We start from the raw sequence: 21,118 nt of genomic DNA on the forward strand, positions 1-21,118 counted from the left end.
ATAACGCCAAACAAATATATTGTGTTTTCTGATGAACTGTGGCAAAAGTATCCTTGTTTCAGAAAAGGACGTAATGATTTTGAACCTGAATGCATTACTTGTGCATATGCGTATAGTTATCCAAAAACATGTTATAAATTCTTTAAACGTAAAACTCTATTTGCATTGTAATAGCTGGCGAAATTGGCCTTTTTTTAGGCAATGAAAATATGATAGGCCTATATAACATAATATAACATAAATATAATATATAACATAAACCCTAATCTCAAACAACTTCTGTAATGAAAAAAGTTACTTTCCAGAAGTCAAACTCTTCTAAATAATCGAGAAAATAATATAATTATATTATATAATAATATATATTATAATATATTGCTTAACCTTAGTCTATTCTAGACACTGTATATTAAGATGGAAAATGAATTGTGGTATCTACAGTATTATGAGTAAAGAAGTGACAACATTTAGCCAACATTTTACGGCTTAAAAATCGGTTTTCTTTAAAATGACATGTTAATATTTTACATTCGAAGAATGGATTATTTCACTTTAATTGCTTCAATTTCATTAATTCATGTGAAAAACATTATACAACAAACATATTATACAAAAGTTTAACAAAACTACCATTAACCTACATGCAGAAAAGTTAGCTAGAAAAGTTAGGCTGTAAAGTTAGGCACCTAGTCGCTTGCCTTCAATTCTTTCATTGGCCATCCAGTCTTCCATTCTATCAGAAAAATACGTACACTTCATTATTGCACGAAAACCATCACTGTCCTACCAGTTTTGCAAAAAAAATAAATAAGCAAATAATTGAACATCGTTAAATACAAGAAAGCCAACAAAACTATTTCTGGAATTGTGCCATCAAATTGTAGTAAGTAGCCTAGCTTAGCCTTTTAATAAAGCCGGATCTCATCGCTTCTCTAAGCTGACTTCGCACGCGATGCATAGAAAAATGATCCCAATCGTGAACTCTGACGTAGTCGCCCCAGACACGTCATGCAACATAACCGGAGCGACAGTGATATTGTATGACGTATCATTTACGGCTGGTTCCACTTCCTCATTTTCAAAGGAAGGGAGTGTGGCACCAATAGAGGGCGCTGCACGACAAAAAGACAATTTTCACTTTTCAATTTCAGCCGTGCGATGATTGGTTAAATTATAATTGACGTAACAAACCTCCCAGGTCTGTGGCGTGGACGTTGCACAGCTCCATCCCGGCTACATTCCCTTCCAACACGTCCTGGCGTGGTTGCGCGCCACTCGTACTGTTGACGTGATACTGGCTGTCAACAACCACGCAATTTTTCCCGTCCCATCCGCAGTAAGGGTCCCGGGATTTGATGCAACTCCTGGAACAACAATCGACCGGGTTACAATCTGCCGCGGTCTACGCGCGAGCTATTTTCTTGCTCACTTGCCACATGAGGTGTTGAGGGCACAGAGCGGGGCGCGAATGACGCAATTCTCGAATGCGACCAACATGGACCCGGTTGGTTTGTCGAGATTTATCGAAAGGGCCCTCCTGTAACAAACAACAATTGTGACATCACAAACCTCTACTTCAATCGGTTGACATAGAAACAACATTGACGCACTTGTTCCCAGGTCCGCATCTGTCCTCGCTGTAGATCGACCTCTCCTCGATCAGGACCGACTCCGTCCCCGCTCCGAGGAGAACCTTCAGAATTCGTCCATCGTCAGTGCCCGCGATGAAGACGGTGTAGATGGGGGTGGTGCCCGCTGTCGTGTCCACCACAAGTGAGGTCAGGAAGTCTCTGGAAAAATGAAATTCTTTCAACTCCGAAGAATCCTCAAATGAACAGAAGTTCTACGAGTCTACGGGACCAGTTGGTGGCGCTATTGTTCGTATATTATCGTCACTTACCCGGAGTTTGTTCTCGAATAAAGAGGAATCGCGTTGTGTGGTTGCGTCACGTTGCCATGGAGATCCCACGCGTTGACGCTCTGGTACATTATGGGATGCATGCGCATGAAGTTGAGACTGTGGACAGATAATTTGCTTGGATCGCTAGCACAGCTGGGAATGAAAAAATACGTCATAATTACTAACCCTTGTGCATAGCACGATGATCAAGTATTACGTCAAAAAAGACGTAATGATACGTCATAAAGTATGATTTACCTGGCCACGTGAGGATTGGGGGAGTGGTCCTGCTGAGCCCAGTATTGTGAACTAGTCTTTGCATCGGTGAATTTCTCATAAAATGCGCCGTTCATGGAAGCTTCAATGTCCGGCAGAGAGAATGCGCAAATGGCCGATGCATGGATGCTGTTGCTGTGAGGAGAATTCAATGTGATGTGGTTAAGCTTAGGTTATGCTGCTGGGTGCCTTCATACTAGGTCGAGGTTTGTGAATATCCAGCCCAACAACAACCCACCTGGGCGTGCTCATGAGAGCGAAAACCATCTTTGTCTTGCCGACTTTGTACCAATTGTCCAACGTCACCAGCTCAGTGACGTCACTAAGCTCGTTGAAGTAGAACGGCGGTTGTCCTGGCAACGAGCAGTTCAGTCTCGCTTTTAGGAATGACGAGAACTGATTCCTCAAATGGCGCGATCCGCCGTCGTTCTTGCAAACTTGACCGATGCGTGTGTAAACTTGCTGTAGCGAAAATATTAATTTAAATTTCCCGCCAATTTTAAATTACTGCCGATTATATGAAGTAATTTAACGTACCTCTGATTTATCCTCGACGGAGATCTCGGTAAAAAACGAATAAACTTTGTTCAAAGACATGCCGCCGTCGACGAATTTAACGAAATGGGGGGCTGGAACATAACAACCATAATTTATGGTCATTAACTGGCAATTAGTAACTATTTATTAACGAACACCAAGCATTAAAATTTTAATAAATTTTAGACGATAACATTTTTCATTTCGACGAAGTTCTACCAAGAAGACTTGGCGTGACAAGTTTTGGACATAGTCCCTTGTTTCTTACATGATAATAGATTCTATTACATATCATTACGTCACATAGAGGTCGGGTTTACTTCAGCAAAATGCTTATTGTTGCGTGAAGGCTATAAAAACGACAAGTACCAAATAAGGAAATGCAAATCTTGTGCAAACGCAGGTTGACCAACCAGGGCATCCGGCAATGAGCGCCATTACCTGACTTGGTGCATTTGAGACATGCAAGTTTTCATGTCGACGTTGCATTTGAGACGTTTGAGAGGCGCATTTGAGACGACGTTGCATTTGAGACAACAGTTTTCATGTCGACGAAGTTCAACCAAGAAGACTTGGGGTGACAAGTTATTATGAGATCACAATCTCGGTGTTAGCGAACAGAAGAACAAAAAGCGGTTTTACTCCCGGAATCCAGGAAAGTTCGCGATAATCAGTTTGAAGAAATCTTGACGTTCGCCTTTATTCGATTTTTGCTGAATCGTCTAAATCTGTCGCCAAAATAACTCTGAGCTTTGAAGTTACCATGACAACAAATGAGTGTCGCGTGTTCTTTACGCAACAATGGAAGCGGGATTATAGTGACAGGACGTTTGGGGCAGGTCAGAATTAGGTTAAAGGTAAAGGTAACCAACCACGCTTCAGTGATCACAGTTACGGATCATTGCACACGAGCACGGTTCAGATGTTAAATAAATAAAGATGGGTTCTACCAGCCCTACAAGGGTGTCATTCAGCGAGTTAAGCCAAGGCGCAGTGCCTTGCCCACCACAATATTTACAGTGCAAACTGCAAACGCGGATAACTCACCGTTCAAGAAGGTCGCTTCACCGCTAGCTGTCCGCAAACTGGTGTCCCGCCTGCTGTGAACATTTCGGACGACAGATGAGCGGAGTATGAGGGGATCGTTCCCGCGGAAGCCCGCCTGGGTCTCCGTGTACAGGTTGTCGCCTGCGTGGAATATGCAAAGAAGATTATTCCTCAAAACAGCTTGAGATTTCGCTCAATTCTTAGCCTGAGCTGATCGTGTTATTTTCATTATTTTCAAAACAAAGTCGCGCGAAATGTCGAGTTTTAATTGGATTCGCAAATCATAAATAAAACGGTTCATCTTCAAATATATTCTACATATCGGACGAACCTGACACAAGGCTTGCTACGTCATAATCCGGGTCATAGGGACAGCTCAGCCTTCCTCGAAACTCCTGATTCAAATAAGACAAATTCCCGCCCTCTGTCAGCTGAAAGTTCGAGAATCATTTTTAAGTTTACAGTAAAAACCACCCGGTTGTTGAAAAACTTGCTGCATATCCAAAATATTGTGACATCACAATGATCCAATATTGTTACCTCATAATATCTACAAGTAGGACTGAAAGATTTGGTCGAGCAGACAATAACTCTTCGGTTGGGGGATTCCCCGTCGTGGACCTGCTTGAAAATTTTGATGAAATTTTGGCATTTCTTGTTGGTCTGACCTTTATTCTGGCACAACTGGATGCTTGCGTCATCAGACTTCCACGTCATTGCCTGCAACGTATTGCGAGTGTTATAATCTGCGATGCTGTGGAATGGCTTACCCACGTCATCTTTACAACGAGCTTGTTATTGACAAGAAAATTTGCGCCTCGAAGCTCGCTACGTTATATCTAAGACATTTTCATCACGTGACAACTTGAGATTCTGAAGTTGTTATTACGTCACTAAAGAAGTTTGAAAGAGAATCATGAAGTTTGCATTTTAAGTTTTTCCAGAAAAACATTATAAACGTGTTTGGCGCATGATGCTAACAATGTGCATTGTTTGCTCAAAAATGATGTTTATTTTGTCTTAGTTCTTCTGAAATCATAAAATCAGGTGGTTGTGGGCAATCCATATTCTAGTATCACCAAAATCATTACAACGCGAATCATGCTTAGCTGAGTAAAGTCAAATGCGTCACCTGCTTGTAAGTAACTTCGCCGGTTCCGCTTGACTGATTCTTCAAATCCAGGACAAAAATATTATCCCTGCGCAGAAAATAAAAATTGAAATAAACACAAAACCGTTGCATGACGGTTAAAATCATTCAAGCATGACAACGAATGAGTTGTGACGCAATTCAGCTGCCAGCGCTACTTTGAAATGGTTGATCTGTTGCTGTGCTTATGCAGTGCCCTGTATGGTATAAGGCTGGGCTTGAATAACAATTATTTTTTCAACGTAATAATTGACAGAACAAATAGATATTGGGTTAAACTTAAACAACTTTTGTAGGCGCGCGAACATAGTGCGGCCAACTATCTGTAGAAAAAGAACCAACTTCATCACTTCGGAGTGCTTCATACGAAGAGACCACTTTGTGTAGCATTATTACCCCACAATAGACGCTTTCTTACGTTTAAGAACTGTATTATGACCGACAAAGACAACAATGCGTCATAAACCTATTGAACACTGCAAACGCATTAAGTTGTAGTGATAGCTGATGTTTGAAGACCCAGTGCAGGTTTATGTTGAAAACAAACGCAAAGATGTCTCGGAGAACATGTACATCGGTTAATCGTTAAACACAAGCTCTTTATGTTGGCAAGAAATCGTAAAAGTACAAACATTAATATGAAATATAGCAGAGGTAAAGAGCTTCGTTAGAACAAACGAAAGTATTTGTCTTCCCCCGCTTATATCGAACCTCGTGGAAAGTGATTCAACGAATTGAGTCTTCACACCTCGCAGGTATTTTCAATATGAGCTGAGAACTCCAAAACCTTCAAAGTCACAAAGTACAAATGCCACTGACCTGGCGTAAATGTAGTGATATCCGCCAATGTTGGTCATGCCTTGAAAGTTCTTCAACAATGGGAGGGTTTTGGTGGACTGGCCTGTTTTTTTGCTGCCACGAAACACTTGAAGCCACGTAGAATCTGGAAAAATACGTTTTCATATTCATCAGATTGTGGTCAAACTGCTGATTTGTCTAAATATTGTTATTACACCAGTCTTCTAAAAGAGCTTCTTGCAGAAAGTTTGATCGCCTTTATGCCAAGTCGCCATAAAATATAAATCACGTCCACTTCAAGCAAACTTGCACAGAATCGAAAACTAATCGTCAAATTTGGAGAATTTTCTCCTGAACAAACCCATCCCAAACAACCAACGATCACGCGAAAGCGCGATTTGTTGAAACAATTCTACAAAGCTGAGCGATTTACTCGAATTAATGAGGCGTTGAAAGCGAAATGAAACAAACTCGGTTTTAAGGAAAATTTCAACATGAGTTCAACTAAGTTCTAACACTTCTACTTCTGGGAGACCTGAAATCTGCACTGAACTCGAACAAGTTGTTTCCTTTGACGTCATAACATGTATCAATTTTGTCATAAACACTTAAAGCAGAGTTTATTTGGTAGACAGAGGGGCGAAGGGTTTATCGTAATTATGGATAATAGCATAACATGTGAGATTGACATCATATGAAGTGACGTCACTCCAATTTATTTAAACAAACACATATTGTTGGAAACCTGGCAAGCAGTCTACCTACATTATGACGTATATATGACGGTACAAACCTTCCAACTTATAAACGTTGATTGGTTCTTTATCTGTAGGGATTCTTCCTATGCATGACTGGATCAGACATAAGATGATATTCACAACGATCAGTGCAGTAGAAACACGCATTGTATCAAAATTAATGAGGCTTTATGATGAACTCCAGTGAAAATACGGTTTAGTCCTCCATTGGTGGATCAATGGTCGCAATTAAACGTCAGATATCAAATCAACACACAATACTCGTAATACGAATCCTAAACAAGCCACAAAAGAATTTCAAAGCAGCTCGTTGATATTAATTTGAATTGAAAGATATACATTAGTCCCATCGTATAGATAACTGGACTCCACTGACTGGGACTCCACGACCTACAATGAGCGTTTAATCGAGTTAGGAATCGTTTGCAATAAAACAAGCGCTTCCACAATTATTTTCAGTCCGACATCGGTTACTATTAAACAGGCGATGAAAGAGATACCAACTACGTCACAATTCATGAAAATGTGAATTGTTTAATCAATTAAATAATCTTTACGTCTGGCACGATGACTGGTTTTGTTGATCTGCGTAGCAGTGTGGGACATAAAGGCATTATTTAACCGCATCGTTATCAGTATGTCGTAATGAAATCAATAATAAAATGAGGCCTACTACGGTTTAACATGCGCTAAAATAGCTTACAATGAGGAAATGAAAAGGAAATGACTCATAACAATAACTTCGCAAGATATTTAAGGAAATAAAATCTAAACAATTGCTTGATATGAAGCTTAATAGAACAGACAATTATAAAGAAAGTTAAAAATTTTATTTATAAATAGCTGCGATATGCACGAAAGCTATGTTCTGACTCAATGTTACAAAACGCATAAGATTAAATGTAACAAGCACATGTCGCCTTATGGAACAATGCAATGAAATTTCAATTAAATTTATTTTAAATCAATTTAAATTTAACCATCAAGGTGGCTTCTCAAAGGATGCCAGACCGGTAATACATCTATAAATTGTACGTAAAGTGCGCGAGGTTGCTAATAAATATGGCCGACATTGAACGAGCAAAATTTCGTTGCGCCGCGGAATTTTGTCGATGTCGAACCCGGTGAGACTTTACCAATTATAACGGGTACTACCAGGTAAATATTCTTGTGTCAGAAGCATTGTATTGGGTGAATGGGACGATTACAACGTGTTACTATAAATTAAGGCAGGGATGTCCAACCTGCGGCCCGCTAGTCATTTTCACTCCAAAAGTATGTATTTTATGTACCCATTTTTCTTGAAATTTAATAGGTTTTGCGGCCCATTCAACTATTTCAAGAGACAATGCGGCCCACTATAATAAAAGGTTGGACATCCCTGAGTTAAGCATTCCTTGTGTCAGAAGCATTGCGAAGTCATTTCATGACAAATATATATAAAAATGCTTCAAAGCGCATTATTAGATTTGATTACAAATTCCTGGACACCAGTTGCATTTTTAAATTGACGTTTTCAAAATTCAAATTGGAAAGGTTATAACTGTTCGTCCATGGTACTTTTTATCGAGATCATTATATTCCTTATCGTCGTGTTTCACTCATTTTTCTGTTATGCCTTTCACTACTTTTACGGTTTTGATGCTAAAAGTATAATTTTCTTTATTTTTAATCGAAATTTCTTGATTATTTTTCTTTCGTTCCTTACGCATCATCACAATTTTTACCCTTTGAAATGAATATTAGATTATTTAGCACATATAACCGGAAACATATGTAAGTACTCGGTTAAACACTCTAGCACCCACTTACTGTTTTCACAAAGACGGCAAATAGCCTACCAGGTCTTTTGAGCACCTGAGCACATTAACTGACAAATTTACTTATTAAATTTATTTATTTAGCGACCTGTGAAATAGCGTTATGAAAGTAACCTACGTTATTATACGTTTCTTGATCAGCAGATGCGGTTATTTGTAAACTAGATAAAAACTAATCAACGTGTTAACCTCTAGCTACCACTGAAAATATCTACCACAGAACTCTAGCTACCACAGAACTTAAAGGTTTTCTGTCTTCAAACAGTGAAAACTGAAAACTTTGGCTGCAATGTTTTATAAAAGCAACTCCAGTGACTAAAGAAATTAGTAAACATTGAACAATGATTCAAAACCACAGCGGGTGACACAAAAAGCAACGATCCAGAACGTTATCAATTTTACTATTGAATTTTAGTTCAATTTAAATGGTAGCGATTTGAGGACTGACCAAACTGAAACAACGAAGCACTGACTGCAGCAAAGTCGGTAAATGTTTCGGCTGTGCTATTTGCTATCTGAAGTTATATTATATTTTAAAAACTTGTTCTCTTCATAAACAACCTTTGATTGATCACATTCAGTATGGGAAAAAGTTACGCCTAATAGGTCTCGGCCAATTTGGAATTTATTATTCTCTCTGGGGAATAAAGATTTTACCGCTGTGGCTATACCAAACATTTACTTCACTTTGTGTAATATAGTGAGAATCTAACTCTTTTTAAGGTTTGAGATTACAACACCTAGTTATGAACCCTGGTAATAAGTGCGAGGAGAATTAGATTAATACTTCATACTTCGCTACGAAAGGGCCAAAGGAAATTTTTCAGTTAATGTGAAATCAGGTGAAATCAGTACAAAACTCCACTCAACTCAGGTGAAATCAGTACAAAACATTAATTAAAATTAGTATGAAATGAAAGACCTGCTATTTGCCGTCTTTGTGCAAACAGTTAGTGGATACTACAGTGTACGAGGATACCACCAACGTACAAATGGTTTCCTCGGGATCCGTAATGAAAAATGACCGAAGAGTAAGTAAAATTTTCCCGATGTTTAGGGTGCAACCATCGCCAGATTACGGCGTCCGCTTGAAGCGTTTCGTAATACTTATATACAGTCAACGATAAACTTACAAGGAAATTATTATTACAGACTTCAAAACTGCTTAAGGAAAAAAGCCGACGCAAGAAGATTAAAAACAGTCTGGATAAACTGACAAGTATTCTCCTCAACATTTTAGGAATACAGGTAAGTAATTTTTTTCTCCTCTTATTTAAATAAAATCGTTACAGTGTTTCATACTGGGGCAGTGCCGAGTGTAAAAGACAAACGTAGGCCTTCTGCAAATGAAAAAAATGGTCATTACAAATTAAGAAACATAATTCAAAGTCTGCAAAACAGTTAATCTCATTTTTTTTTATTTATATAGTTGTTTCTTCAGCAAAGACAAAAGCATTCAAAATTGGAAAAGGCTGATATTCTAGAAATGACTGTTCGCTTTTTGAAAGAATTTCAGGGACAGACATTGAACGCAGCGATGGCGATTGATCCAAGAGTCACGAGTAAATACAGAAGCGGATTCGTGGAATGTAAAAACGAGGTTTCTCACACTCTTGAGAACACAAACGCAGGAATTCAGCCCGACGTTAAAACGAGGTGAGTTTATCAAGACAAATGTTTTCACAAGTCCTTGTAAATTATTTTTATGTTGGGTCTTTGCCGGCTGTGGCACATTTTTAAACATTCTCTAATATTTGATTCCAGGCTTATGAACCACCTCGGAAGCAATGTACCGCAGCCACTCATTCCCTCCTCGTCTTCCGTACTCATTCCCGCAACTCATTTCTCCTTGTCTCCTTCCGCGACTCCACAAAGGTCCGGATGCGGGAGTGTAAATAAGCACAACGTCCAAGGAAACTTTACCCTCATCTCGCAATCAACGTCGTCCCCCGTACCCCCACGTATCCACGGAAACAGAACAGCCCCCGTATCCACGGAAACAGAACAGCGCAAATCCGCATCGCCGCCCAAAAAGTCCTACCCGATATGTTGCGTGTCCCCGACCAGCCCAGCTTCATCTCTTGTCCCAAGAGTCCAGGATATTTTGATGATGTCATCATCAATGTTGCGTTCTTGTTCAGCGGTTAGCGACAGCGACTCGGAACCGGTGTGGAGGCCTTGGTAATTAACGGCTTCGTTGGAACTGAATCAGTTAAAAGACCAATTCCGTGGAAGTTATTGATATTTTTCTACTTCTTTGCTCTTGCCTTGCCAGTCTGAGCGAAAAAATTCCTTCGTTTCGAGCTTGGCTTCACGTTAAGGTGTGGGTTGTATCTTTTGTATTCTTGCTAACTGCCCTCTCTCCTTGTGAAAATTTGCTGCAGTAATTTTAACGAAGCTCGTCCGACTAAGTTGTAACCAACTAACATTATGTTGGGCGGCTGCTTGCTTAAATTTGGAACATTTTTGACCAAATTCTGACCCGAAAATGATCCGTTCTCGTCCACTAATACACGATGTAAAAACCGTAGAGTCGGGGATATCTGTCAATTATGACCGTTGACTTTTTCTAGTAATTTCACTAATTTCGCGCTGTGTTTGTAACTATTTTCACTGCTTGTGCCTACTCGTATGTAGATTGTAGACCATGCGCTACTAAGAGTTTGCGGTTTATTTTTCTTTGTGTTATTTCATTACTTTTACATTCGGTTCATGTATTCCTTGTCAAGATTTTCATTTCTTTTAAAACAATAAATTTGAATTCGAAACACATTTGTGAGTGCCGTTCCTCTAACGACACCTAGTGTACACGACGGAATTATCGAGGTAAACACCAACATTATGACGTACATTATGACGTCATTCTACTTGACATACAATTTTGATTGATGCTGCTGGTCCAAATGAGCGAATGTGCAATGACACCTACCTCAGCTCGAACGTCAGGGTGAGCCTGTGAGGGTGCGTCAGGGAACGCAGGTGCCCCGAAATGGATACTACAGGATCACTGCTAAAGCCCCATCTGGGTACCATAATAACCCTGACCGTGCAGGAAAAGGGGCAACGTTCTACGCCCAGTTCAAGTTCAGGAAGGGGACTGAATTAAGGGTAAGTGGGTGCAGGTGGTGACGGGCAACCAGGTATAAGTTGCAATTTCCTTCCCAGGTCCTGGTTGGTCAGCGCGGGGAGTGAAATGGAGGATTTCGAGGGACGTTTGTGATCGAGGTTTTCAACACCTACGAGCAGAGGGTGCTGGTAATCGCGGAGCTGGAGTTGCTAGGCAACCCCCCGGTGAGCAAAATACTGCCTCGCAACAAACACAGAGCCCAGCTTATAAAGTCAATGTTGTCGCAGATTGCTGATGCTTCAATGAAGGAGCGAGCAAAAGATTCATCGGAGCAGGCAGAGACCCAAAATCTGATCACTGGACACTCGTTTACGAGTGCGAGCGAGTGCACTCGCACTGTTTACTGGACACTCGTTTACGAGTGCGAACGAGCGAGCAAAAGATTCATCGGACCAACTACGGCAACGAATGTAAACCAAAATACCAAGTCAGACTGTTTCATTGGATTTTGAAAACTGATATTGGCTAGTTTTAATGGATTGCATATTGGCCAATGACGTACAGAAACCATGGAGTCCCTCGGAATGCAGAAAATCGATATTCTTATAAAACTTTCACATAAATTATTTTACTCAATGTTGCAAACTCGACCTCAAACTTGAAAAAAGTTGATCGTTTTGCCGAACTTGAATTCGAAATGTAATATGCATCAGGGGACAAAGAAAGAGCGCCTTAATACGTTTCTCTCTTTCGTTTATCCTATATTCGGGCGCGCTTTTTCTTTTCCTCTTCGGCATTTCTGTCGGTCAGTTGATCACAGGGGAAGGTAGCGTTTCAAATAAAATCATTGATACATGTGTCGTGTAACTTTTCAAAATAGATCTATTGTTCAAAGTATATTTTTCATAACAAAGAAACTATGTTGAAAATCGAAAGCCAAAGATTTTTTTCTTTAAACTTGTGAAAGTCACATCTTTTTACGACGTATACTTTTCTAGTAATTATAACGTGTGACTTGGGTATAGCCTAATAACCAAAATTCGATCACCTGGTGAAGATGTAGAATAATAAGCTAACTTTACATATACTTCCTTACGGAAGTTTCGTGAATCGTGACACCAAGCTTGTTTTCATCATCATCATCATCATTGTATTCAGGTGGGAATCATTTTGAGTTTACGATTTTGAGTTCACTGCTCTTACGGTGTAGGATTTAATATCACAAGCAATAAAAGTTTACTAACAGAAGCCTCAAAACTATTATTACATGTGTTTTATACAAAGAAAGAAAGGCTTGCTTATATAATTATATGAAAACCTACAAGCACGGTATGATAAGAATAAACAGGATATGATACTTGCCAGCATGAAATATTTCAGCACAAAAGCGTGCTATCACTCGATGTTATTGGTTTTGAAGTATAGTAGCAAAAAGTCTTGCAGGTCAGTTTAGATAAACAGGTCTGCAATCGGTTGTCAGTGAAATGATGATTTTCGAGTTCATCTGATGATTTCAGCCTATGAAAGACAAGCCGTGTTTTATCGTTCTTTCAATTTGGGAAATATCTGAGTTCGATGCCGAATTCGTAATGATTAATTAGCGGGAAGCGAACGGCTGCAATTTTGTGATTTAGGGATTTCACCAATTGTGATTTAGGCGTGATTTGCTTTTAGCTATTGTACTGTATATACAAAAAATAGCCACAGTCAAAAACGCTTGCATAGCATAGTAGTTACATTTATAAATATATTTTGCATTTTGAAAACAGGTATAAATTCAACGCATAACACAAACAAGCATACAACTTCCTACAGTTTTAATTTTAATAAGTTCTTGCTTGCTATTAGTCTGGATACAAAATGTAATGGGGACGAGACAAGTTACCCTGACTTGTGGGGATGATGATGGGGACGGTAACAGAGGTTTACCTGGTGTACCAGGCAAACAAGGTAGAATAGGACCTCAAGGATTACAGGGACCCAAAGGACACAAAGGTGATCTAGGAACGTGTGGTAACTGCGGCTCCTTGGAAGGAAGATTGGCAAACCTGGAAAGCAGATTACGTTCGTAAAATATTAGTATAACTGATGAGCTCAGTATGGTCCATGTTTAGTGCGAGTTTTGCTTAAAAGTAAACGCACTTTTTACAGATCGTTTGGCGAGACTAATCAACTCTAGAAACTGCATGGATGTAAAAAAAGTGGAGCTCAACAAAGCGGTGTGTATGACGTCATAATCGGTGGGAAAATTACTTCTGTTTATTGTGATATGGAAACGGATGGAGGAGGGTGGATGGTGAGAAAGATGTGAAGGGAACGTGATGTATGCTTGGAGTAGAAAACAATTTCAACTTCCACCAGCATCCTAAACGTTCATATTCTATCGCCTTAAGACAATTCATAAAAATTAAAATATACGCAGGTAATTCATCGTCGAATGGATGGAAGCACTGATTTTTATCGAAACTGGGAATCATACTGTAATGAAAATTCCTTAGTTAATTCGCCCCGTTTTATCTTAATTACTTCGTGTGTTTCGTTTCTGTTTCGGGCAGTTCTTTTCTTACTCGTAGACACGACTACTTCACTGTTGGTATTGTGTGAAACGAACATCTTCCGAGCTGTGAGGTTTTGTTGCTTTTCTCTTATTATTGCTTTACTATTATTCCATTATTTCAGATGAATGATTTACGTTAAATAAAGCTAAGAATAACGGCATCATTTAGTACAATTTATTTAACGTAATTTGTAGGCTGACAATAACATGTCTAAAACAAGTGCGCTGAAACCTGCCAAGCTGGAAGTTGACACCAACTGCGAAACCGCAAATCATGGAAACATTGGAAAAGAACGTTTGATAACTTCCTAGCTGAACTTCGCTTTTTTCGCTTCGATTGTTCGCTTTTTAGTGTTGATTTGATTTTTTGCGACCATGTTTAAATTTAGCCTACAAATATTTGCATATTTTCTTTATTCGTGTTTTAAACAATAAGCTCTAGTTACTAACGTTTTCGCCCGTATGTTTTCCCCAGTGTAGGATCATAGCATACTTATGTGACAATCGACCAATTTTGTACATAACGAGCGATTTTCACGCCCTGAGATAAATACGCTTAGCTCCGAGTTTGCGGAAGAGTTATTTGCCCTCTAGAAGTAGTAAATTCATTCGTTCAATACGCAATAAGCCCTGTACACAAGCAGCCTACAGAACTTATCCGCAGAAATAGGCTAACACCTGTGACCTGTTTATGGTATTTTATTTGCCAGTATACATGCATACACAGAAGTTACAGTTTCATACTATACAGCCACCAAATAGGGGCATGTTTTCTACTCAGTCAAATCCTTTATCACCGGCAGGAAGTTCAGCGTAAGATGTGTTTTATCCAACCTGGGGTATGACATAAGCTATAATTTTTTTGTGGACCGCAAGGAAGCCTATACTAGAGACATTCTTTAAAAATGCTTGAAATTACAAATTCGAGTTTTATTATGTCCAGGGTTTCTGGGTCCGTTAATGAAACTGCATGACGCAGTACGAGAAATACAGATAAACGGGCGTCAATTCGTTTGTGACAAGCAACAAATGTCACTGCCAAAAGAATAAGAAAAATTATTTTGTTTTCAAACAAGTTGCTTTGTTGAGAGTTAATCTTTATCGAAACCGAACTAACCCTATTACAAAATGTGATGATGTGTACTCTGCTGCAGCCGGTTGGCTTACGAGGATCACTTGGGTGGGCTGGGGTTGTTTTATCAGCGCACAAATCTTTTGTTTTTTATTAAGAATAAGAGAACTAAATTTAAAATTAGAAATGAAAGTGCAGTGAAATAAAAAATGAGCTGCGTATCCCAAGCTTGTGCTTCATTTTAACAACGTCAAATGCGTCAACATTTTAAAAGGCTGATCGGAATCCTGACGTCATACTGCACCTAGCATGACTAATTCACCTATGGCGTCCACATAATAATTTCCTTACGCTATGTATGTTTCTTTCCTTGGGCAAACGTCAATCATGATTAGGCTATAGACAGGTTGGTAGCTTAGCCTTTAACTCATTTGCAAAGATCCGACTCTATTACCTTTTGTGAAAGTGTAAGGTTTTGTATAAATCCCAAGTAGCATTCTACAATTTAAACGTTGCTGTATTTTGATCATAGAGGCATTTTACCTTGATCAAATCTTGGTCTCAAATCATGTGGGAGTGAGTGTCAAATTAAACAAATCGAATGGTTTTGGCATGCCAACAAAGAAACCAAAGTTAACGTCATATTTAAGCATTTATTTAAAACTATGCATTTTTTCCTTTTTGTAAAACCTTTGCTTAAGATTTTTATGAGCTTTTAGGCTAAAGTAATTTATGTTTAAAATGGTTGTTATAATGTTATAGCAATTGAGGGTTTATAAAAAAAAGTCTTTTATTGATCAAATCACGAATTGGTAGCAATAGCAAAAGTTCAATTTCTTTATCGCGTTATATCCGTTTTCCCGTTTTACTGTGTATGGACCAGGGGTGTTCAAACCAGGGCTTTGTAGCCGGAGCTGGAGCCCGGAGCTCTTCGTGAAATTCAAATGGAGCCGGAGCAGGAGCTGGAGCCAGTTGTTTGAAACATAGCTCCGGCTCCGATGTATTTCATAAGATGCTATGCTACTAGTCTACTACTATTGGCTGAATTCACATAATTTAAGAGCAACCATGCCCACACCAAGCAACTGTTAATTTTGGTTATGGTAGTGTGGCGACCGTGAACACTGTATATAATTGGCACTTAAAAGCGGGTTATGTGTGTTCTCCAGCTGGGATAGAATTAAATGTTTAAACAGATGTATTACATGGTTAAGCAGTTATTCAAACAAAGGAGTCTAAAATGTTTCAATGCATCATAACATCACACCATCACTTTCCCATAGTAGGATGATGGGATTCCTCGGAATGACAAAAGTCCTTAGAGTTTTTCTTTGAATGGCGAAAAATAAATTCTCTCTCTTTAATGCTTTAACTAGGCCTACACATATCTATGTATGCTTAGGCTAGCCTATATTGTGATAGTTCTAACAAATCGCTGGATTACCTTATCTGATAGGCCAACTTATGAATATTGTCTGGTATTATAGACTATATGCCAATATACTTACTAGGTTTACAACACTTCGTATATTTTGTGAAAATCACTTGGATCAACAGCATTTGAAAATATGAGAGTGCAAGTTCATCTTGAAAAACTTTTTGTGCCTGCTGTTGAAGTTGAAGTGAGTTCATCATGTACGATGGCCAAGTTTGCTGGACTTCTCTTTAACAACAATGTTTTGCCGTCATCGATTTATTTGACACGAAATGGTCTTTGTGCCAAAGATGATGATACTGTATATTGGTCAAAGGAGATTACATTTCTGCCCATGTAAGACTTCGTGGAGGCAAGGGATGGAATGGATTAAAAAGAAAGCGGACAACGATAGAAAGAAAGAACAAGAAAAGTATGAAACATTTTCTCATGAATTTTTTGTGTCTTTAAAACATTTGCCAGTTCTTGAAACACTTTTTCCATCACTTGCAGAATTGAAAAGTTAGAAAAGCAACTCCAACGTCCGAACTCCGAAACACTACTTCTATGATCCCGATTACGAGCGCAAGGTGGAAGAAGCAACCGATAATGTGGAAGATGCTTTAAAGAAAGGAATCACTGCACAGAAGCGAAAAGCAGAGATCCTCCCATCAAGGTAATTGACTGATGAATATGATCGTTGTCATGGATACAATACCTCTTGAATCTTTTTCATCTCTATCAAACTTCTAAATTTCCAGCTCCAAAATGAAATCTTCTGTGGATGTAAAAAGGAGCAAGTTATGGTTTAGTATAGACGACTCCACTGATTCTGATGGTGAAGACATCAATCCAAGATTATCCATGAAGCAAGGTAATGGGTTTCCAGAATCAAGTTCATCTTTACAAGATGAATCCTTTTCCACTAGCATAAACACCGATTCTTCCAAAACGGAAGATAATGTAGTGATTTCTGCTCCTCCACAAAAAGAACAGAGCATTTTGAAAGAGACTTCCGCCAAACTTCCTGCCCATAAAGAGGATATCAGCCAGGATGGTGATGAAGCAAAGAGAAGTCATGAAGAAAAGTCCAGTGATGATGCATCAGTAGCTGGTGATGACCCAACTAGAACTTCTACCCCTGATAAAGAAGATGAAAAAAAGTAGGACATTCTGATATTGATCTCTCATCCTTCAACAATGTGGAGGAATTAAAAACTTTGGATCCGGAAGCGTTGAAATCTGCTTTGATTGCTCGAGGTATGAAGTGTGGGGGAGATTTGACACAAAGAGTTGAGAGATTATTTTCTGTGAAAGGATTAAATAAAGATGAAATCCCAACATCGCTTCTTGCAAAGAAAAAATTGTTATGATTTTAAAGCTTTTTGACGACGACTAATATTTTCATTGCTGCCTAAAATTGTAACATATTACGATGGTCTTACTGCGCAATATAACGATTATTTTTAAAACAGAATGTTTGCTATTGAAGAGTTTTAATAACAGTACATTGTGTCACACAACAATCAACGGGAAGGTAACTGGGTACTCAGCAACAACAGAAATTTAAACAATTAATGGCAAGCGCTGTCATCAGAGATTCTTTACTTTGATATTATACAGTATATAGATTGTTTGAATGCCGGAACAAAACGCAAACAGGCTTGTCAAGGAAATATCACTACAAGTAAACGAAACACCCAAATATACACAAAATCATTATAAGCTTGAAGGTACCGAATGGACAACAGTGTCATAAAATGCGAATGTACTAGATTTTCAAGAGCACCTTAATAGGCTGGGAATCTGTGGTAACCTTTTCACAGCTTTGTAATTGATATAAGTTACCTATGAGTTAGTACCAGAATAAATGCAAGTCAACCACAAAGTAATGTGAATATGATTCTTATCACAGTGTGCACAGTAAATGCAACCATTTCAAACAGTGAACGAAAGGAAACAGAAAATATGATATGGAGCATAGAATGCAGATTTTCAAAAAAGATCTCATTTCTTTGCATGCTGCCAGAGAGAGTTCTTGATAGTAATGCCATCAATGCTGACCGACAATGTTTTTGAAGGGACATTGGAAAATGACCTTCTTCCAGAGTTGTATTTGAAGAGAGATTCAATCATTGGAGGTGTAATGGTATGTGGGCTTAAACAAATTAAACTTAATACTTACAACGCATTTTTAAATGTGTTTGAGGGACAGAAACAATCGCTTAAATTTCTCCAACAGTCCTTCAAAATTTTTACTTTTGCAAGTTGCAACTACAACAGCAAAATTAGCAGTTAGCATTTAAAAGTTGTGTTATTTTAAAATTTTTTAGTGATCGCCAAAGTGAAATCTTAGCACTGCATGCAGTAATAACTGGCCACTATCAAATAGGCATTTGTCAGTGCAAGTTAACGATAACATTAATGTGCAACCAGGTATGAGCTTAATAAATACCAGTCCCACAAATCTTTTGCAATTTTTCTTCATCGGGGTGGTAGCTGTACAAGCCACGATACTGACATTTAAGTCCCTGAACAGCACCATCAAGTGGCGTGCTTCACTTTGCTCTGGCAGTGCCTGCAATGTGCGAGAATCTTGTTTACAAAGGTCGGTTTCGAAATCGTTTTCATAGATTTTTTGCCTATTTCAACTCTTTCACAACTAATCTGTTTTTTTGCTCGCCAGAGTAATAACGATTTATTTTGGTCTAACAGAACCTTGGTAATTAATCAGCCGCGAACATCACACACCTCGATTAATAATAAAAAGCGCTCTACATTGCAGTCTCTTCATATTATCCATACCTGCAGCGTTTTATTGCGAACGGGTTCATTCACTTTACAAGACAAACAGCAATGATTGAGAGACTTCATTATCAGAGTCCTGTTCGATTTAACACTAAGTTGCTTGTACAACTTTGGCCCTGTTAGAAGATAAGCATTTGAAAACGTTTTTGTCATCAAACAGTTAGGATAGCTGTTAGATGTAAAACTTAAAACACGATAATTTTTGTTTGTTTAACATAATATCTTTGCATGTAGTATTTACCAGTGTATTCAGATCCTGGAACTGATCCCAACGAATCTGAATCATCTTCACGAGAACTCGACTAAAGAATAAGAACATTTTATTAAAATTCAGCTGAATTTTAACCTTTGTATCAAAAATACATGTCGTGAAAACCACATTGCTTATAAAACGCATCAAGTCCAATCCCTACCCTATGGGCAAAGATTTTTGGGGGGAAGGGAACAGTCAACCCACGGCTTGTAGATGGCACATCTGAACAAGATGAATATATTTGTTATATGACGATATTTGCTGCCAGTTTATTCAATCATCTTACCGTGTTCCAAATTTCTTGAAGATTCATCACGGTCTGGGTGCTGTGGAGGGAGTTTTACCTTGGGGGTCTGAATAACACGTGATTCGACTTATTAGTTTTACAAGAAATAACAATTTGATTGAAACCAGTCGAGGAAACATCTTTTTAAGATACAATTTATAATGTTCCAGCGACAAATTATTTTTTTTCTTTTATTTATTTCGAGCAGATTTTTACACTATAACGGCTAGTTTGAGTTTAGTTTAAGTTGGTGATTTACAATGGGTACATTACAGAGAAACTTTGAACCCAACAATTATTTGCCTTCTTTGCACTTCCACTGGAGCCGATGACGCCAACTTGATGGAGAGAGGCCTCCTCCTCTTGCTTTTTTCTATTCTGATACTTCTTCAATCTTTTTTCTCTTTTTTCTTTTTCCTCCACCTTTTTCTGCAAAGCTCTCTCCTGTTGAAGTCTGCCGGGATATTTACAAATTACCAATTGGAAAATTAAAACTAACAACATGTAGACTGAACAAATTTAAATGAAATAGTAATGTATTGACATGTTTAAGGGGTCTATAACCCTCTTTGTGCATCGCCCTGAATTTGAAAAGGAATCTTTCATCAAAGACGAACCTGGCTTCGACTTTTCTCGCTTCTGATACCTTTTCTCGCTCCACCTGCTTCTTCCTCTGCTCTTCTTCTTTCTTTAATCGTGAGAGGAGGAATTGTTCCTTCTTCTTTGCAAGTTTGCTCGCCGGACTATTCTCATCGACGATCGTGAAACCCATCGCTGTATAAAAAGTGGACCCTCGGTAAGAACACAATAATCCACGTCATTCCACTACTGAGAATTGGGTGAAGTATCATGATCGCAAAGTTGTATTGACCAACATATACTCGAGTGGTTCGCAGCAAAGCACAAACCTCTTCTCTCCGAATCATCCAGGTTGGAGAAGGAGTCGTCTCTAGCTTCAGCTGTTTACATCAAGAAGACAAAATTAAAAATTCCTCCAAACACTGAAAGTCCAACTGAACGAGGCAGCTACTTACAAGAGGTTGCACGAGGCGATTTCGAGGGTGTTGATTGACATGAGGAGCTTTTTATCCGGTCGGAAAACGTGTTGTAGTTGATTGAAATGTCGTGGGATACTTGCGATAAAACTATCTTAACTGCATTTCAATGGTTCTATGTGAAAAGAAAAATGCGACGGCAGTAATGCTGCTGTTACAAAATTATGAGGAAGTAAATTGCAAGTAACATTATAGTAAATTAAGATAAGTTAACTTCCGCCAAAAATCTACAAAAAGGGGAGTATGAATGTGTTAATTGTCCTGTCAGTTAGCACATGACAACCAACCATGTTTGGCTCCATCTGGTGGCAAGATATTGC

The 21,118-nt window shown here is 38.7% G+C and overlaps 3 protein-coding genes across 3 annotated transcripts; 1 reads left to right on the forward strand and 2 right to left on the reverse strand.

Annotated features, from left to right (window-relative positions):
* Positions 1 to 921: 921 nt before the first annotated feature.
* On the reverse strand, positions 922 to 6,613 carry LOC143446930 (semaphorin-6A-like). The gene is made up of 14 exons (XM_076946839.1): positions 6,502 to 6,613; positions 5,730 to 5,853; positions 4,893 to 4,959; positions 4,301 to 4,480; positions 4,092 to 4,191; positions 3,761 to 3,901; positions 2,714 to 2,805; positions 2,415 to 2,638; positions 2,159 to 2,311; positions 1,901 to 2,053; positions 1,611 to 1,790; positions 1,430 to 1,537; positions 1,192 to 1,364; positions 922 to 1,112 (listed from the first exon to the last, which is right to left on the reverse strand). Exons 1-14 carry the CDS (start codon positions 6,611 to 6,613, stop codon positions 922 to 924), a joined length of 1,998 nt encoding a protein of 665 aa, XP_076802954.1.
* Positions 6,614 to 16,480: 9,867 nt separating this feature from the next.
* LOC143464201 (uncharacterized) lies at positions 16,481 to 17,918 on the forward strand. The gene is made up of 3 exons (XM_076962148.1): positions 16,481 to 16,829; positions 16,910 to 17,072; positions 17,158 to 17,918. The coding sequence occupies exon 3, from the start codon at positions 17,165 to 17,167 to the stop codon at positions 17,561 to 17,563; it is 399 nt and encodes a 132-aa protein (XP_076818263.1). The 5' UTR covers positions 16,481 to 16,829; positions 16,910 to 17,072; positions 17,158 to 17,164; the 3' UTR covers positions 17,564 to 17,918.
* Positions 17,919 to 18,524: 606 nt separating this feature from the next.
* LOC143447011 (uncharacterized) lies at positions 18,525 to 20,878 on the reverse strand. The gene is made up of 8 exons (XM_076946945.1): positions 20,778 to 20,878; positions 20,652 to 20,702; positions 20,361 to 20,517; positions 20,047 to 20,197; positions 19,744 to 19,810; positions 19,202 to 19,320; positions 18,852 to 18,974; positions 18,525 to 18,554 (listed from the first exon to the last, which is right to left on the reverse strand). The coding sequence occupies exons 3-8, from the start codon at positions 20,513 to 20,515 to the stop codon at positions 18,525 to 18,527; spliced, it is 645 nt and encodes a 214-aa protein (XP_076803060.1). The 5' UTR covers positions 20,516 to 20,517; positions 20,652 to 20,702; positions 20,778 to 20,878.
* Positions 20,879 to 21,118: the final 240 nt, after the last annotated feature.

This window comes from Clavelina lepadiformis, chromosome 1 (genome assembly GCF_947623445.1).
Source record: "Clavelina lepadiformis chromosome 1, kaClaLepa1.1, whole genome shotgun sequence".
In the NCBI taxonomy this organism is placed as follows: Eukaryota; Metazoa; Chordata; class Ascidiacea; order Aplousobranchia; family Clavelinidae; genus Clavelina; species Clavelina lepadiformis.

What these genes read in the sequence shown, in the direction of transcription:
- LOC143447011 (XM_076946945.1), bottom strand. Translation starts at nt 20,515, where the DNA reads ATGGGTTTCACGATCGTCGATGAGAATAGTCCGGCGAGCAAACTTGCA. An exon ending in GCGAGAAAAGTCGAAGCCAG is followed by an intron (nt 20,198 to 20,360) that starts GTTCGTCTTTGA and finishes ATATCCCGGCAG; the next exon opens with ACTTCAACAGGAGAGAGCTT. An exon ending in GCAAAAGATTTGTGGGACTG is followed by an intron (nt 18,555 to 18,851) that starts GTATTTATTAAG and finishes AATTTGTTTAAG; the next exon opens with CCCACATACCATTACACCTC.
- LOC143446930 (XM_076946839.1), bottom strand. Translation starts at nt 6,613, where the DNA reads ATGCGTGTTTCTACTGCACTGATCGTTGTGAATATCATCTTATGTCTG. An exon ending in CCGTCGAGGATAAATCAGAG is followed by an intron (nt 2,639 to 2,713) that starts GTACGTTAAATT and finishes TTTTCGCTACAG; the next exon opens with CAAGTTTACACACGCATCGG. An exon ending in TATTCGAGAACAAACTCCGG is followed by an intron (nt 1,791 to 1,900) that starts GTAAGTGACGAT and finishes TCATTTTTCCAG; the next exon opens with AGACTTCCTGACCTCACTTG.
- LOC143464201 (XM_076962148.1), top strand. Translation starts at nt 17,165, where the DNA reads ATGAAATCTTCTGTGGATGTAAAAAGGAGCAAGTTATGGTTTAGTATA.